The 19,679-nt window shown below is 39.9% G+C and overlaps 1 protein-coding gene and 1 long non-coding RNA gene across 7 annotated transcripts in view; one reads left to right on the forward strand and one right to left on the reverse strand.

Moving 5' to 3' along the window:
* Positions 1-19,679, reverse strand: part of LOC125766530 (Kv channel-interacting protein 4-like) — a 65,521-nt gene that overhangs the window by 6,831 nt on the left and 39,011 nt on the right. For 4 of the 6 annotated variants that reach the window (XM_049432566.1, XM_049432564.1, XM_049432563.1 and 1 more), the window contains one exon: positions 1,642-1,833. In XM_049432566.1, coding sequence (XP_049288523.1) covers positions 1,642-1,833 — 192 coding nt within the window. Of the gene's footprint in view, positions 1-1,641; positions 1,840-11,228; positions 12,017-19,679 lie in introns of those variants that run through there. The other 2 variants (XM_049432567.1, XM_049432568.1) reach the window with 2 other exon arrangements.
* Positions 12,568-15,045, forward strand: LOC125766533 (uncharacterized). Its single transcript, XR_007418670.1, has 2 exons — positions 12,568-12,683; positions 14,776-15,045. It is a non-coding gene; the product is annotated as an uncharacterized LOC125766533 (long non-coding RNA).

Consider the following 19,679-nt stretch of genomic DNA (forward strand, 5'->3'; position numbering starts at 1 on the left):
TGCCACGGCCACGGGGCGTACCATGACCTCTTGACACGATGACTTTGAGGGGCTTCACTGCACATGGCCCCGCGGCGTAGACTCATTTGTTTGACTCTCGAGCAGGTTGTTTTACCCCATTCGGCTTCGTTTGCCATATGTTACCGGATTTCGCTGACACTGGTGAACACTGCTTTTACATTAGTACACGAGTTCGAAGTACGCGAAAAGCGTTTCTTTTTCGTTTTTGATTGCACAGGAAGAATTTTGTTACCGTGTACCAACGTACAAAAGACATTCAAAATTTGGCGATGTGCTCTTTTTAAATCGTGATAAGTGGTACATCGTCAATGATTTCCGACAAGTGTACTGTCCATAGGACGTGTTAGAAAAATTTCATACAGAATAGGAACAGAATTGATTTTTAAGCTTCAACCTCATCAACATCGCAGTACATCTCTTCTTGCAGCACGGTTCGGGAAAACAGTGGCCGAGAAGTGAATTTATTATCATACAAATTGGGATGGACAGTGCACCATAAACAATGCAACTGAACCGTAGTTTTTAATTGCTTTCCTTTAAGAGCTCTCTCCCGTGTGTCCCTGGCGCACATGAATGTGGTTCAAATTTATGGCTTAATTATTGTGAGATTTGCGAGTGTGCCTGAGTGTATCAATTATGGTTGTGAATTATTTTGGTTTCCGATTTTTCCATCGCTTATTTATGACATTGTTTTCCTGCGTTTCGTTGCAAATAGTCATTGACCATGAGTTGGGAATTTTTAAGGAAACATTTATAATGCCACGTCTCTTCAATTTGAGGCGAGATATGGTTTCATTAATTGAATTGAAAGCGGTACAAAGAACTAAGTTTTTCATTTATCTTTTTAGTGTTAAATGATCTTTTTTTAGTTCTTCAGATATTACAGTTATTTGGTTTAATTTAGAACAAGTAACCCCAATGATTGAACCACAATGAATTTGTAAGCACTAAACGATCATTTCATGAAAATTGATTTAAATTAACGTTTTTAACGTTCTTCCTGTGCTGTTAGCAAAATCCTGCCCATATTGGCTAGTGAAACATGTATTTTAATTTATCATAACTAATCCTTAACCATTCTCCTGCCGCCATATAATGGAAAGCAAACGCTAGCATGGAAGAAAAAAGAAATAAACTAACGAATGGCCCATGTTTAGGGAACTGAAACAACATTCTACTGTTCGAATCTGTCTACAGTTGTGGTTGATTGGAAATTCTTCGAAACATTTCCTCTCATTTCTGTTTCCACTTTTTCACTTTTCCGTTCGACTCACGTCTGGCTGATGTCAATTATACGTCAGCTAAGTTATTTTGTTCACTTTAGAACGACATCTTTTGTCCCATTCCCAAGGGAATGCATGTGGATGAGGGTTGCATTTTTCAGTCCGTATCGGTACATTCACACGGACTGGTCGTACAGTACATTATTGGACATCCTATCATACTACCGAGTTATGTCAAATAAGTGTCAAACTATTGTTTCGGAAACGGTTCTCACACAAATGTCTTCACAGTGACACTGCAGCAAGTCAGAAGTTTCATTTAATTCACGTTTGCACCAAACTTCATCAAGTGTTTGGAAGGGGGAAATAATGATTAGAAATTGTTCGACTAGCTTACCTCCTTGTGGGAAGAACTGTGAATAGATGAACTTGAACGTTTCCTCCCGTATGATGCCGGCCGGACATTCTGCCTTGAAGCCACGGTAGATCCGCTTGATTTCTGCTTCGGTAAAACGGGTCGCCTCGCACAGTGCAGCTATCGATTCCGGTCGGTACTTCGGCGGGGACACGATCTCCTCCAGCTCACAGTCTAGATATGTAGGGGTAAAAAACATGGAACCACATTAATACAATCCGGCGGTGGTTTTTTTTAAATAAACATTTAAAACGTCTGTAAACCATTGCTAAGTCTTGTCCTGTTGCCTTGTGGTGTTTTTGGTGTGACGCATTTTTTTATCGCTTTAGCTTATCATCTTCGTTCCGTGTGTAATTCCATTAGCAAAACTTTAAATCAAACTTCGTTTACAACTAATGAAGCACTTGAGGCGCGAAGAGTTGTGCAAAAGTGAGTTTTATATTTCGCAATCGTGTTTTTCGTGTTTGTTAAAGTTACCACACGGGCTGATAATGTCAGCTCGATGTCCCTCGGGTATAACTCGAGCAGTGGGACAGACAAGAGCTGATTTTGTTGTTTTTTAGATTGTTTTTTTTACTTAAAGAAAATAAGAGCGCACTGACACTGACCACCCGCAGCGTTTTGAATTACAAAATTCCCGTAGAAGAATTGTTTGCACGGTGATTGGGTCGTGACCGACAGGAGAAAATGTACAACCGATGGCGTTGAATGGACAGACACAAAAAACAAGTAAACAGACAAAACGGAGTGTATTACCTCCACTCGCCCCATGCCAGTGACACTAAGTTTTGTAGCGAAGTTTCTATTTTCTTGTTTATTCTCATCTTTCTGTAACTTGAACAACCTCTGACCGATGAGCATAAAGTTAGGAACCATGCAACAGTGTGGTTGATTATGGTTTTTGATGCAGCTCCAAGTTGGAAATTAATTAACGCTTTTTTGCTTTTATTTCGCTTGGAAACATTAAATGACGCTTTAGTAAAGAAAATCGTGAGTTTTCTTTGGAAATTAATTTCGGGTTTCGTTTTGCTCATGCAAATTACTTCTCTAGAAAAATAAAGCAAAAATAAAATATTAGTTTTCCCTAATTTAACTTCCAAAAGTTTCTCCAATAAGTTCCCTAGACCGTTGTGCGCATTAAGATCGTCCATCTTCAGGAGTTCTTCTTTCAGGACTGCAAAAGGGTTTACGCAATGGAACATTATACCATCATCGTTTCACGATTCGCGGCCATTCCCCGTTTCACGGAATTGCACAATGAGAGACACAATGCACATTGCCCCGACCTTAAAGGCGCATTTAGCCCGAAGCAAAGCGAAAGATGCTTATCTCTGATGATAAATGTTTTCGTAGCGACGGAAAGACACAGACGCCCGCAGTCCACGTTACGACACAATGCACCACGCTGTCGGAGAATCCAACCCAACCTCCAACGTGTACTACATGCCAACCTCTCCCCCTCTTTGTCATCGTTGCCAGCGCACCCTCTTTGTCATCGTTCTTTCTTCGTACTAATTTTTCACCCACGATGACATTGTCGGAACGCACCGTTGGCTTCACTGTATGCAAAAGCTCACGTGCGGGACTTGTGGGAGAAAAGGAACGATCCGCCCTCGTGAACCATAATCACGACACCAACAATGCATCGGTACACGAAACTAGCCGCTTGATTCCTTCTAGCAGCTTTTGTCCTTTCATTACATCCCTTATTGTCCACCGCGTGACCACCATCGTGTCGAACTTGTGGTCTAAATGGTTCTTGTTAATGTTTTTAATGGTGTCCCTTCCGTTTGTAAATCCTATCACAGGGCTGTGGAACGAAAGTAACTACAAAAGAAGAAAAAGTTTCATACAAACATCTACATCACTAATAACAATTGCCTGAACCGCGAGATCCACGGACCGAAAACGAAGCGAACCATTTGCTATCCATTTTGGGCCAGAAGTTATGCTCAAACAAGGATGTTGTTCTCTGAAGTCTCTTCTACTGTCGGTACTGGAGCCCGTCTACTAACCGCTGGTTTACCGCTGAAAAATGAATAAATTTAATTCCTCTTGAAGTATGGCTTTTGACACGCGGTCACACGAACCCGCGGCCGTTCCGGTTTTACCAGCGTTCTTTATCGCAGATGAAAGATTCGCCCGTCCAGTCGGGTTCGTGTTACTCGTGACCGAAAAATTTGATACACCATCAACCCAAAAACCGAATGTGGCCGCGTGATTCTTGTGTGTCTTTTTTCCCTTTTTGCCTTTTCATTTTGTACATCCTTGCTTTACGAGCAGCTGGGTTTGGTTTGGAAAATCTGGAAAACTTTACGATGGTTCGCATGCCTTTTTCCCCTCTCGGAGTGGTACGAATCGGAACGAAAAAGATCCCAAAATAAAGTGTCACAATAATTCTAATCAACGTAATTAGAGAGTCGCTTTCGGTGTCGGTTGGATATGCGGTTTGGAAGTATTTATTTTTCAAGCTACAAAACATTACTTCGATGAGACAGCGGGGGTGCGTTTCAATGTGAAAATGAGAAGGAAAAAAGGTTCTTAACGTCCAGTCCGGCACCGATCCAAACAGGCTTCATTTAATGAGCAAAATTGATCAAACATATAAGGAACACTGTGATTATGATAACAAAGTTTTACCCTGAGAAAAAAAAACATGCAGAAAAAAGTGAAACATTGTAACTAAAGGAAAAAAAAACTTATCAAAGAAAGCTTTCTCTCTTTCTCTCTCTCTTTCTGTAATCCATACTTCTACGAAATGCTTTACCGATATTATTTTGTTCGGATCCTTTTTTTTTGGCTTTATTCCCTCCATTGCAGTCTGTTCACTTGTACGTGTGTGTGTATGTATGATCACAAAACAGTGAAAAACAACACGACGATGGTCACAAAACGGGGGCAAGTGTTTGATGAAATTAAATTTCGGATCCGGCGCCACGGCTGGCCATCCAATTTGTGGATTCCTGGTAAAAAGGGGGGATGGGCGGACTGGACGACTACTACTATTAGCCCTTGAGTTTTTTCCCGGTAACGAGGATTTTTACCCACCTCAACACAAGAGCTTATTCAAAACCCGAATAAAAGTGCGGGTTGGCCGCTCTTCCTTTATTCGGCTAGACATTCGATCCGAGGACAATTTTTGGGGTAGGAGAATGTGCTTGAATGGAGATGGAGAAAAAGCAATACATTAAACAATTTCGAAATAAAGAAAAAACAAAATCTTCTTATCTTTTACTACGTGACGCCATATGTTGGAGATCTTCATTTGACGTTATTACCATCAGAAGATGCTGTGATTTGCTGTGACACTCCAAAAAAGCTTCCAACATCTTCAAGTCGTAGCGTTTTGTTTTCGCTCCATGTAGAGCTGTTGTACTATGGTACGGAGCATTACGAGTTTTGCTTTTAATTAGTCTAATCAAGTTTCATGCTGGGTACCTTAGATGTTTTAATGCTGGTAGCGCAACAAATGGTACAGCGTGGTGCAGTACCACCTTTTGAAAAAGATGTCTTTTTTTAACGATTTGCGGGGTGGTACGTAAAGGTAATGTGTACTTGCCATTTAGCTAGCGTCGAAGAACGTCAAAGTTTTAATTCAATCTTTAAAAATCGGGCACTAGAATCCTTTTATGCACCCAGCACGGAAATAATTTTTACCGTTCATTACAAATGTGAATATCGTACTTTGTGGTCTCAATAAAAAAAGCATTTAAGATTTTTTTTCTATTTTTTCTCACAAAAGGGAATTGCAAATTTGGGAGAAAAAAATTAAACCAAATCCCACACTGTAAATATTTTATTATTTCCCTTTCCTGCCAGGAATGTGTGTGAGTGTGTTTTTTTTTTATTTTTGCAATTTAAATTAACAATCCTCAAATTACCTTGGAAGTTTGAGACGCCTGAACGCTTACAGTTGGGAACGAACGTACGGCACTGGTTGTTGTAAAAAAAATAATTTCATTCTACACCTACCAGAAGAATGCTGGCAAATGGTCAGAAAAAGTAACTCAGTTGTTCAGGTTTTCATTTTTCGTTTTCTTTGCATCTTCAATGCCGTTTTATTCAACAATCATTCCCCTTGTGCATATGTCGTTAGTAAACCACCAGGCGTCTCCATGCGCTCGGCATGGTGACTTAAAGCACCAGGCGTCTCCATGTGTTCGGCATGGTGACATAAAGCACCAGGCGTCTCCATACGTTCGACAAAAAGACATACGCACACACTTGCCCTGGGTGTGTAAGTGTGCGTGCGTCCACCCGAAGAAAACATGTGTCTTCTACAAAGCAATGGTGCTTGCATCTCAATTCAGGATCCCTTTTAGTTATTTGCATTTCCAGCTTCATCCGTCCCGGTTTCCGGGCATCCGGGCCCTCCAGAGACCCAATCCGGTCCTATCGGATGAAGTGAAATGGGTCGTCCTTTTTTTTCAAAGGGAAAAACGCCCTGTCCAATCTAACGGCAGGTGAGGGTGAAATCTAATTTTACCCATCCTATCCCATTATACTCATGTGACATTTCCCGATGGGGATGATCGCTGCTATACTGCTGTCCGTTTCGTCCTGGTAGCATCGGTTTACGTTTTACGTAGGATAGGGCGGCGATATGAGTGAAGGAACTGCGACAAAAGCGGGCGACGGTTGGTGATGAAATATTGCCCAAGGATCATCGGCATTTACTTTACTGCTTCACTAAATAAATGTTATTGCTCACAACCAGGGACAAATGGGGAGCAATATTTTCGTAACGCTAATTGAAGTATTTGTACACTGTCTGCTTGGCAAAATCTTGCTAACTGATGTTGACCATGCAATGCTTTAGTCAGTTTTACAATGGAAAATTGATAAACGGGTTTGATTGAAAAGGTTTTTATTTTGCAGAAACTAGTTTCAGCGTGACGTATGTTTTATTAATTTACATTTAGCATACCATAGCAAAATTCACAATAATCAACATCAAGCGAAATAAATGTTCACACCCTTTTCGAACAACTTTCCCCTTCAGGAACAGGGACGAATCCGGGCTACAGAAATTACGCTTAACCTTCATCAGAATCATCATCAAAAGGCGGTAAAACAAGACCCATTTGCAACCACACCCTTTGGTGATGTGTCGATATTACACCCGGTCTGTACTTACATACGAATAACACAAACTAACTAACCACCATTGTAGTACTTCCTGGAGGGAAGACAGCAAAGATACTCACTCACACACACCCCTCATTCAATCCAGCTTAAATAATAAATTAACACCCCATTCATCGAGGCCCGGGGGCAAAAGTTTGGCTTCGTTCGCTTTGAAATTTGCAACCCCTTTTTCGGAAAACGTCAATCCCACATGAGAACGGTCCAGTGTGATGGAACGCTCCCGCCGGAAAGGATTATCAACTTAAGTTGCTTTTAATCCAGCTGTCGATACAATCAATAAAGCTGTGTGTGTGTGTGTTTGCGTGTTTATTATTGTGTCGTCTTGCACAACAAGGACACGTAATGTGCGCTGTTTCTATCATCTTTCATATCTTCCAATCAGAACTTACACAACACACACAGCAGTTGTATGGATATCGCGGAAAGTATACATGATCTTAGGGATCACCCATTTAAGACGTAACGCATGCTGGTAGCTATTAAATAATGCCAAAAATTAATAAATGAAAAGTTGTAGCAAAATGTTTGCTTTTTACCGTGATCTTCATGATCGGAAGCACTATTTTTTTAGCCACAATTTTGGATTTGAACATTTTGGTGAATTTCTAGCATGACTAAGGTTTTCAGTAAAACGTTTATTTTTAGTTAGTTCAACACTCTTTAAGTTCCTCGGCATTATTGACATAAATGGCCCAAGGATATGTCAAACCAAATGATCATAAACTTCTTCGCGTATTTCTTCTTGCTACTTCTTGTGCATCTATCTAATCATCAACGAACGAAGAAAGAACATTTTCTTTTCGCATAATCGTCAATGACAGAAAATGCTTCTTCGGCAATTGGTTTGGAGCACTCAAGTCCTCAGCCCGATCGATTAAACCCGCGACATAGTGTCGTAAATAAATGATTTCACGGCAATTCTTTTGATAATTGCCAGCGATTCAGATGTGGTTATTTTCCACTGACTTTTGGTCATAACAATGTCCATTTTGTACAGGCGTTTCTTCATAGTTTGGACAGTTACTCCATCCTTTCGGTGGAAAATTGAGATTTCTTTGCACTTTGCATTCATTCTTAGTTTCTGTTGTACTTAACACTCACTTTTGCTGCAAAGAGATCAGCAATTCGTTTCATTTCGAGGCTCTGGTCTTTTTCTACAGAATGCAGGCAATATTCATCTAAAAAAGTTATAAGTCATGAACTGGACAATAGTTTGTCTCTATACAAGCTTTACTAAAAACATTATTTAAAATCCAAAACCATTTCCAAAACAGTAGCGCTTAGAATAACTCTTTATTAAGCGTGACGTAGTAAATGGATAAGGCCTTACTTTCGCTTAGCTGCCGTTTTTGTTCTTCTAGCTCTCGCCACACATTGAATATTTATACAGAAAAAAAATACTGCCATTCCAACCGTTATCCAGCATCATTCACTTTCATTTTTTTGTTCAACCTTTGCATTATGAACTTCGGATCATCATATTCGTGTGTTTTTTTGTTGTTATTGCATCCCCACGCAATAAACGAATCGGACAGAAGTGAGAGTTGCTTATGAAAATATACATTTCACTTCATTTTATTGACGGCACCCCCTCCCATTCCCATGAACCGAAATCCGGTGCCCGGTGAAAGTCGATCGGTGAAAACTAAATGTTTAACCCACCTTTGCTCAACCACCGCGCGTGTGCCTGTTAGTGAGGTCACCGCTCCCAGTGAGAGCATCGCAGAGGCCTCTGCAGGTCTCTGGCTGTTTGTTTTGTTTTCCAGTTACCATCCTTCCATCACCCACCCCGTAAAAACGTGCAAAACCCGGTATACCTTGGACTTTTTTTTTGCACCACCATCGAAATCAACATCACCACGTTGGCCTCCAACCCTCCAAAAAAAAACTCCCATCATGACCATCCCAACACGAAACGGTCGCTGTAATCTTGTACAAACAAGCGATGCCAAAATTTTACGGTCAAAAGCTGGGAGGAAATGCACGCAGTGCGCACCCGGTTTTATTCGGCCCGCGTCTGGAACACTTACTCCTGGGCGTTGGAGGTAAAACTTCGTACATACAGAACGGGTGGGGACCAGAATTCAGAATAATAATACGAAGCGAGAGAGAAAAAAAAGCAACCTTCACAACGTACTCTACCTTTCGTACAGGCGGCACTGTACACGTGCAAACTCATCGTTCGACACGGCCCATCAGGGGCGTTAAAACCCCACTAACCTTCGCTACACGCTCCGTTTGCAAAAATGTGTGCTTAGTGGACAAGGGTGAGTAAGGAATGGAACATACAGGACACGCCGTTGTTGGTGGAATGTGTGTGTTTTTTTTGGTTGGTTGGTTGCCGCCTGTTTTCTTCTCTTTTCGTTTTTTTGTTGGACACATTTCATACAACGCAGGACACGAGCGAAGCGAATATGGCTCACGTACTTTCATTTTATGGCCACCGTGGATGTGTTTGTGTGTGAGTCAGCTTGTTTGTCCGCTTCTGGTGGTTGTCCACGCGCCTGGCAGAAAAGTGGAAAGCTCAGCTCATCTTTCACTCTGGCTTTCTTGCCATTCATGCATTCATTCATTCGCTACCATAAGCGAGACGTGGTGGCGTTTTATTCGATTTTGGTGTTATCAAACGAATTATTTCTCCATTTGGCCAAAAACCCGCTCTATGTGTGTGTTTGGATATGTGAGTTCTATGGTTATAAGTTTTTTCTGTTTTCGTATGTAAAACTAGTGTTATTTTAACCCCGGCCGTCGAATAATATTCAATTAACATTGCTCAATATTTTTGTAACAAAAAATAGCGTAAATATTTCGCAATTTCTGCTTCACAATAAATTGCGTTTCATGGTTCCACAAAGCAAAGCAATAAGATAGCAACGGCACCAGACCAGCATTGTCTGACCCCAGGAACTTTATTGTGTTTTCATTCTTTGTTTTCTTTTCAATATCCGAAAACAATAATCGTCATCACGTAGCATCGATGGTCGTAAATTGTAAATTATATCGACTGGTCTGGCGTTACACTGGGGCCTTTACCAAATGCGGGAATTTGAAAACAGAAACAAAAACTTCAGTTAATATGGCAACAGTTTTTTTTTACTGCCTGCAGTACATCAATAGGCCAATACTAGCCCTAAAGGGAAAAATGCTTCCCGGCCGCTGGGTACTTGCAATATTGGAAACATAAAATTGCCCAACCGGATGGAAAAGTAGTTTCCGGCCAGTTTAAAAAATAACGTATGGTTTGGATGGTGGTGCACCAATACAGGCCTGGGACTGTGGGTGTGTGTTTTAAGGATCTTTCGAAGCTTTGAAAAATATGACCCTAAACGAAACCCAGATGGATTATAGGTTTTACTAGGGCAGAATGGAGATCATATCACTCATAGGAATGATAAAGAGTAAAGATGATAAAATATTATCGATTTATCATTGACATATCATACGAAACTCATGCTGATGCCCCTTGCAGCCAGGGTTGAATGATTTAAAGGGGGGTTTTATAAACAAAGACTAACTCCCTCGACAGTAACAAAGAGTTTTAGTTCACAATAAATTTCAATTAAAGAAATAGTTCAGCTAAGAGTTTACAAGAATTTTTCAAATTCTATTTCAGACAGATTAGCTTCTAGCTAATGCATTCGTCACTAGAGATTCTTGAAATTAATATCATTTTAAAAACCAAGAAAAAGACTTTTTCGTTAGGCACTGCAACTTCAGGAGGTGGTTTTAGTTTTTTTTCTGGGTTATTTTGCCTGTGACTCTTATACTTCATGCTACAAAGGGGAAAGGACGATAGTCGAATTATTAATTATCAGACTTCCAAAGGGGAAGGAATTCATTTAGACACATTCGGTAAAATTGCGATAAAAAAATTAATAAAATAATTGTCGACGACTGTCGATAGTTATTTGTTGGTAAACAACATGATTGTACACGAACGATCAATTGCCGAGAATGGCTCGATCGTCTTCGCCTTTTTCAGTATGCGTCGAAGTCTATCTCTCTTCTTGGATTAACGACCTCTAAGGTCACGTCGGCCATTTCTGGCTTACTAGACTTACTTTTACTACGTAGTCGGATAGAAAGTACTTGATCCGGTAACACCGCCACTGCAACATTTAATTAAATTTCACGAAATTAAATTTAAAAAAATCATAGATAAACCCGTAAACAGATGTTGCGTGATAAGGCGCACAAGCTTAAATTAAAATCCTTATTCTCATTAAGCTCAAGCTTGATGCAGCTTCATAAAAGCTTGCCAAACGATTTAATAAATGCACAAAATTATATCCAAAAAACACCATCAAAAACATTTGTTTCATGCGACCAACTGTTGGCTGCAAATGAAATCGGTTGCCCTCTTTCCCTCTCTCGTCTGCTACATCTAATGTTTGCTACACAATGCCAGTAAGGATAAATACCACTCTTCGAGGTGAACTTGGCGCCCATCCAGGCCGTCCGCAGGTAGGCAAGGACCCGCCGGCACAGTGGCCGCTGCTTGTGGGACAGATACTTCGACACATCATTTTCCAGCTCCTTGTGCTTGAAGTGTGCGAGAAAATCGTCGATGGTGCAGATCGAGCTTTCGAGGTTGGTCGGACGGGAGAGGCTGAGGGAGGCAGTGTTCACCATGACACCGGCCGTGATCGACGGTGTCGTAACGGTCGACTCTTCCAGATGAGGTCCCGCCATTTTGTATTATTATTTGCTTGCTCCTGGGTTGATCGCACCGCCGACAAATGGAAACACTTCACGGATTCACGGATTTTGGATTTGCCGGATATTGTATCAAACGGTCACACAGTCGCGCACATTAACACACACATATATGTAAATAGAACAGAAGCATAAATAAACACACACACACACACGTGCGCGCGCCTAGAAACACTGAAAGCACATTTAAAGCAGGATTAGTTTCACTTTTCACACGGAAAGCACAAAGCCAATGTGTTATGTTTTCGTTTTCATTAATTCGGCACACGCGTCTTGGGGGTGGTGCATGTTTCCTAGATATGACACAAGCATGTTTAACAAACTCAACAAAAACACATACACACACGAAGTGTTGGAAAAACTGTTCCGCACGATTTGCATCCTGTTGTAACGCCTCTATTGAAGTGTTTACAAAGGCCAGACGCCTATTGTCTTTGCTGCTTAAAGGGTACGACGCTCGTCGGTTGTATTGTTTTAAAACCTTTTGTATTGTTTTAAATACACGTACACAGTAACAACAAAAAAAAACTTACACCTATTTACACAATTGTTAACAAAAAACCCACACCAAAAACAAGTCACCTTTTGCCAGCAAGGGTTGGCACCGTTCTGCAAATGGTGTTGCTTTCATCAGGTTTATTTTATATTTTAAGACTAGACATACGGTCGGATCTTTCCTTTTCTGTTCTTCACCTTAGATGGTTCCATTTTGCAATGGTCGTACAATATCGATAGATCTCTCTAACGATCGAGAGTTTACTTAAAACGTTTCCTCAACGCAATCCCTTCTAATAATCAAAGTAAACCGGGTCGGTTAAAGTGCATTCAGTAGAATAAATACTCTTCATTCACAATTTCTCAACTCCGAAGTAAATCTGGCCACGGTTAAGTACCCTTGAACACATATTAGCTAGGCCCTATTCATTACTGTTTCACTTAATAAAAGGTGAAAGCAAGAAGGCACAAAAAAACGACCATGCTTTCACGTACCGAAGTCAACCACAATGGGGGGAAAAGCGTTCGTTCTTGTGTAATCTACTAGGCAATGAGTAACTTTTCCAACAAGCGCAATCTCGCTTAACGAAGAGATTTTTTTCTTTCTTCTGTATTACTCTTGAGAAGCAAGAATAGCCTGGAGGGCTGATGAAACCCAAGCTCAGGTAAGTGTGATTATGATAGTGTGCCTGTGTGTCTGGATGAGTTTTGCAAGAAAAAGCAGCACGGAAGTGCTCAAACCATCTTCCCCACAGCATTAATAACGAGGTGTGGAATAGCTTGCCTCCCCGGTGGTGGTTGGCCATCTTTCGACAGGTTAATAGATATTTATGACACACGGTTTTAGCCGCTTCGAAGCGAGATTAAGCAGCAAACTTGGTTTCGGGGGGGCTTTTACACAACATCATGATCGGTGTTGATCGGTGCTGAATGTGCGATCTCTCTCACGCGCGAGCTGAGTGTTTTGGTTCCATTTATCCAGTGCTACATGATATGCAACAGGAGTACCATTTCATTATCCTTTTAAAACTGTGGTTCCACATAATTAATTTAACAAAAAATCTTCCCACCACCAGAACCATAAATAGTGATGAAAAAACCAAAAAAAAGTTCTATCTCGTTTAATCCGCGTGAGTAACACTGGAGCTTAAATTTTGAAATTTTAACACGACTTGGTTTAAAATTGTCTTCCCTCGCTCATGCGAAAAAACCTATTTAAAGTCACCCAATAGTAAATGGAAACAGAGGTGGTTAATGGAATTGCATAAAGCGTATATTTTAGCTTGTACGCGCAGAATGTTTTTTGTTGTTGCATTAGGCTATCCAGAAAGTTATTTCGTATTTTTTTTTAAATTGATTTGAATTGCTGTTCCTTAGGTGGACGAAATTTTGGAGCTAGTTGAGCAAGTTCCACTGGGAACATATCATGGTTTTATAAATTTGTTGGGAATCTCCAATACAACCATTCATAATCGTTTGAAAAAGGGACATCTTTAGGAAGTCTTATGTTTTGGTGTCACCTTAATAGTCCCTCAAATTTACTGGATCTAACACCAAAATGCAAGAAACGTAACAAACTTTAACTATTTTTGAGACACCATTTAAAGGATGATTTCAAAGGCACCGTTTAAAGGATCAAACTCGAGAAGCCGATCCGAAAACGTTCGTGGATGCAGGCCGAAAAATCTTCGAAGATTATCCCGAAACTAGGTATAATCGCTAACAAGGAAATGTTGAGTGTTTGGTGGCCAATAGGATTTCTACTTCAACTGGACCGCATGGACGTGACCATCAAACAGAAAGGACCGGAATTAATCAACAGAAAAGCTGTTGTGTTCCACGAGGAAAATGTCTCCCTACATGCATCCTTCATGTCTCATGACAAATTCTTTGGACTTAGTTGAAAATTTTTAAACGCACCCACTTTACTGCCCGGTTTAATCCGATTATTATTTAGAGAATTAAATCAGCAGCATTAAGGCCAATCAACATTATGTTAGTAAAGCATACTTAATAATTTTTTGAAGAAAAAGCTTCCAAATTCGATTTAAATCGATTAGATTTATATTATCAAGTTATCAGAAAAATGGCAAATAATCTTAAATTTTTAATTCCACGAAACAAAAGAAACTCTGTGGAACACCTATTACCTACAGGTAGATTGGCAAACATCCCAACTCCCTGCCGAGTAAAGATATAATGTGCTAAAGTAAAAGCAATGCCGGAAAAATGCGATGCAAAATATCAGATAATGGCATCAGCCACTGGGTATCCCGGCAGTGAGGAATAGGATTTAAGGTTTTAATCCGATTTAAAATTCGCATTTTCTCACAGCAAAACAGCACTTGGATTGCATTGATTATGGGTATGGGCATTGGTTGGAAAACGGGGAACACAACGTACCATCCAAAACAGTTTATGTCGGATACCGGTAGCTTTGGTGTTAGTCCACAAACACTTCCAACCCAACCCAAAAGACATTCCGTACCGCGTCCCATCGAACGGTATGATGATGTATGAAACTGTTGAGGAAATCGCGTAAAACGAAGCATTAAATCAAACAAAATTAAAATTACCCTCGCAAAACCGTTCTGTTCGTTTGCGAATTATTCATTGCGTTGTTGCATTCGTCCATTTCCTAAACATTGGCCCCACATCGGTTAGGCCAACGGTGGTCTGGTTAGCTTTACCTTTCACATGCCCATTTGATTGCCTTTTTCAGTATCGTTTTGATGTCTATTTCTCGATCGCTGGTAGATTGGAATGAATTCCCGTGGTCACGCAATACGAAAACCGATCGGCCAGCGAAAAAAGGTCAAGAGAGAGAGAAGCAACAGCTAAACCAGCCACAGTGTTGAGCTTCGGAACACCCGATGATGGATGGTCAATTTTTCTCGTACCGAATACCTTTAAATTTCTTACCAATTTATTGTCCGACGGTAAATCCGAACAATCTTTATCCCATTCTCCTTTACCGACCAGGATTGAAAGGTTGAAAAAAAAAACAGGAACCACCACCAACGGGGGGTGGCCTTTACAAAAAAAAATCCCCCAGCACGATGATGGAAACGATAAGGATCGGTTACTGAAAATAAACGCGAACGTGCCGCTAGCATCAAAATGGGTTTTTGCAATCACCCTGTTTCGGGGTTAGTTTCGTGAAGTCGCGCGCTACACCACCATCAACGACGTCAGCAAACGGGACGAAGGGATGGCACCGGCATTGAGGTGTACGCGCGTGTGTGTGACTGTGTTGCGAAAATTTTGCCTTTCCTGGTCGTTATTTTATGGTTTGCCCCCGTGTTCCTTTATTGGCATTGCCTGACAAAATAGCGTCGTTTGGAAAAATTATCACGAAAATGAAAACGACTTCCAATGACTTAATCGAAGCAATAAAACAAGGCCTCCCACCAAAAAAAAATGGATCGTAAACTCGGTGGCCGGGATCGTGCTATGAAAATTGAACCTGTACATCAATACGAAGCTTTTACTCGCTTCGAAGGGTCTTGAAAAGCTTAACACATTTTTTGCTCGTAGCTGTGTATGTTGAAAGTCAGATAATATCGCTTAAAATGTTATGCTTTTGCGTGGTCGTATATGTATCAGGAACCGCAATAGTTAGTTTATTTGTTGTTAGGGGGGAAGAAATAACAAACCAGAACATTTTGTGTATTTTATATCCCACACCTTACATGTAATAGATTGTGCAACTGCATGGTATAATAAAAATAATATTTATTTGCACTATTTTTTATGATTTTATTAACACCGAACCAGTGATTTTGACTGAAACGCTTCAATTTCATCATATTATTTTTTGGCGTTAAACATTCTTAACGTTGTTAAAATATGAATTTTACATATATACTCTGTAGTACGATCCGCAATAAATACTTCAATTCTTAAACAAATTTGAAAAATTAACAATAAACGAAAAACGCTTAAAACGCTTGGCAGTTCTAGTGTTAAAGCAAGTTTTTGCTGTTGATGCAAGCAGGAAATGTTCGCTTCATCTATTTGTAATTTGATATTGCAAATTGATAAGGCACAAAATTACATACTTTTCACAATGTAATTCCCTCTCCAGAAAAAAACACACACATTTGTCTCAAAATTCAATATCAGCTTACAAGAACATGTAACGCACGCTTACAATGCCATTTTGTTTCACATTAGCGTCCCAATGCGAGCGATCACAATTGTGTTTGCTCTAACGGGAACCCCTTGGCACAAGACGACTCTTGCACTTTTCACTTCTTGGTTTCATTGTTTTTCTGCCTCCCCCAACCGCTCGCAGCAATTCATTTTCCATATTTGGATTGTTGAATTATTCCATATTTTTATCGTTTTTATTTCTTTGTACGCGCTCCATAGCTATCCCTACGTTACGAAAAGGGCAAATCTACATTTACGTCCTGTCCCAACCCGTTTCTTGTCCCGTTTCGATCGATTTGCGCCCACCCCACTAGTTTGCTTGCCCCCAAAAGTCGATAGAATTTCCATTAAAATTCAAAACTCTCTGCCACGTGCACACACATACGATTGGGCCCTATGGATCCATTTTGGGGTTTATTTTCGGCATACGGTAATATGCTGGGTATGGTAGGCCTTTGCCCTACTGCTGCTGCTGCTGCTGCTGGAGCACTTCATGAAAGTCAATCAAAGAATGGAGCTACGGATGAAACTCAACCCCGCGCTCGTCACCGTCCCCCCCCCCCCCCCCGAATCAGGCGGCGACGAAGAAAATGAAGAAAATTTGCTTATCCGGCCACTGCAAGCAAGTTGGGCTCAATGTTGCAAAATCCCCCTTGCGGTTGGTTTTGCGCTGTGCGGAAGTATTTTACCATTTTGATGTTTGATTATATTTAAGTGTGGGTAAAACGAAAACCCCAAAAAAAAATTGGAGGCAGTGATCGGTATAAGAGGAAAATTCCTAATGTTACTGTAATTGAAATTTCCCACTTAATTCCTGGAAAAGCACTTGTACTTAACACATTTGTTTTAGTATACCAAAATACTAAATGCAAATGTCCTTATGCAAATCTTATAAGTTTTTCACAACGGTTTTCATCTTTCACAACAAAGGTTTACAGTTCGGAACTCAATATTTTACTACATTCTGTACAACGATTAGGTTGAAATTTACCAAACTTTTTTCTAAATAGATTTCCTTTTGTTTTACTCCCAAAAAGCTGAAAATGTTTAGTCAGTTAAAAAAACTTCTTTCACAATATTTTTTTTTCTTTTTTTATTCAGATAGAACGGCCATACATTTTTTTTATTTCAACAAATTTTTGACAAAACTTCAGTGAGTGCTGTACACTCAGAATCTTTGAAAGCATTGCAAAAAGAGAGACATAAAACTGTCAAAAATGTTTGTGTTTTTTATTTATCATTATTTTTTCACATACTCTTAAAAATACTGTCAATGCCAAATAATGTAATGTCAATGCAATAATGAATGTTTTTTTAGCTTTTTTTGGGCTTCTGAGCGTACATCTTAATGTACGACAAATCATCTTCAAAGGAGAAACAACATTAGCAAAGCTTTCGAGGTTTTTTTTCGGATTTCAACCTTTCCGCTTATCAGATGTAAAAAGCTAAAAGTAAACGAAAAAGACCATTCAAATGCTTTCCAAAACCCAAACGGTGTTTGCAGTACCGCAATGAAGAAATGTAAAATGGGAACAAAATATCTCCACACACACACACGCCGACCGATCGTACACTGCACCAGAGTACGCCTTGCATTGAAAACGGCGGCTTTACGGAACCCCGAAAGTCTGTTGACATTTTATCCAGCAGTCAGCACATTACCTATGCCTTTTGCGAAACGAATTCAATCCACCAGTTTTCGGTTTCTGTTTTCTGACGCACCGTAACCACCCTTTGACCCATACAAGACCGCGATACACGGCGCGACCCTTTCTTTCGCGGTTGCTCGCTTGTGGATTCGCGCAATGGGAAGACACAAACGAAACGGCTGCGACTTTTAGCTTTCCGGTTTGTTTGTTTCGAACGGTTGGCAGTTCCATCGAACCGGAGCGACATTTGCACGACCTATCGCGGAGAGGTTCCCGCCTGACCTTACCGAAGAAGGGTTGAATGGCAAGTTGCCAAAAAGCATCAGCAACAGGCTGGCTGCGTAACGAACGCATTTGATGGTTAAAGCTTTTTTTTGTTGTTCTGTTCAGCTTCCCAATCAACGAAGGACGGTTTGCCCGAAGGTGGACGTATGTGTGTTTGATTACGGAAAATCCGTTCGAACGGTGGAACATTTATTTACCCAAGTCTTTGCTGTTTGCAGTTTTCAGTTCATGTGTACATTCGGTTCAACTTTATTAACTGAGCAACGTGAACATAAATGCTTCTGCTAGGCGCGAATTTTAGGTTGATTGAACGAAAAACGATCCTATGAGATTATGGTGAAATTAAATGGTTTTTATAACACCATCAAAAGCCGCTTGTAAACAAAAGTGTGTCAAACATTAGATCTTCCAACGGGTATTGGAAGCTTACCAGAAAAACGTAATACTTCATTATGCCAGCTGAAACTCCTGGGAACATTCTACGCTCCATATAACTCGCTTTAGATTTCATCCAACGGTAGGCATGCAAACAAACTCATTTTTGTGTGTAATCCGATTACAGGACAGGCAACAGAGGATACAAATGCGATCAGAGAGCACACGTCCCATACCAAAGGAGTAGTAACACTCTATTCATTATAGCTGTATCCATTATCAGCCACTCGAAACCATGAGTTGTGCCTCTTATTCACCCTTCCAAAAAACCGGGGAGGACTGTTGTAGTGTATTTAATGAGTACCATGGCCACACAACCGTTTCCACTGCTGAGCTATTTTGGTCGCAAGAACACCAAGAAAAAGCTCACCCGAAAGCTACTACTCGCTCGATGATAGTTAATCTTCATGAAATAACATTTATTGCCTTGGGTTAGAATTTCAACTCTATTTTTGGTGGTGGTGAAAAGGGATCCTGGTGCTTTAACGGCTTTTGCGTTTGGTACTTTGCTTGGTACGGAGATCGGACAAACCATCTCCAAAGATTCGGTTTGTAATTGAAAACGATGAATTGACTGTTGAAATTAAACTAAGCTATTAAAATGTCATTTTATAATTTACCCTAGCCGTTTGTAGATAAGAGAAACTGATTTTAAAGCAAATTTATATCAAAATGCTATTGCCAGGTATTTTTTAACTTTTTAATTTTTAATTTTTTTAATTGCCAGGTATATTTAATAGGAGAAATTTTTTAACAACTAAGATGCCAGTCAAAAAATGTTCGCTCCAATATTTCATTTTACCCACATTTCGAGGAGAAATATATAAAATCATTTTTTTAATGATAGCTTATTCAAATATTGATTTAGTAGTAAATCATCCCTTTGAGAGTTGATGAAAAACAAAATATAAAGAGATACGGAAAAACACGTTTTTATAGCTCTTTTCTATCTTTTTATAGCACTATCTATCTTAAAAAAAACGTACATGCGATTTAATGAATTAACAAAATAAAAATAAATGAAAATATGTTTAAGATATTTTAATTCAATACTTTGCAAACAGAATTTAAAATGCATTAAATTTGAAAAGATATAATAAACTGAAAATTTGTCAACATTCTGACAATAAAACGACA

The sequence above is a fragment of the Anopheles funestus genome, chromosome 2RL, assembly GCF_943734845.2.
Source record: "Anopheles funestus chromosome 2RL, idAnoFuneDA-416_04, whole genome shotgun sequence".
Taxonomy (NCBI): Eukaryota; Metazoa; Arthropoda; class Insecta; order Diptera; family Culicidae; genus Anopheles; species Anopheles funestus.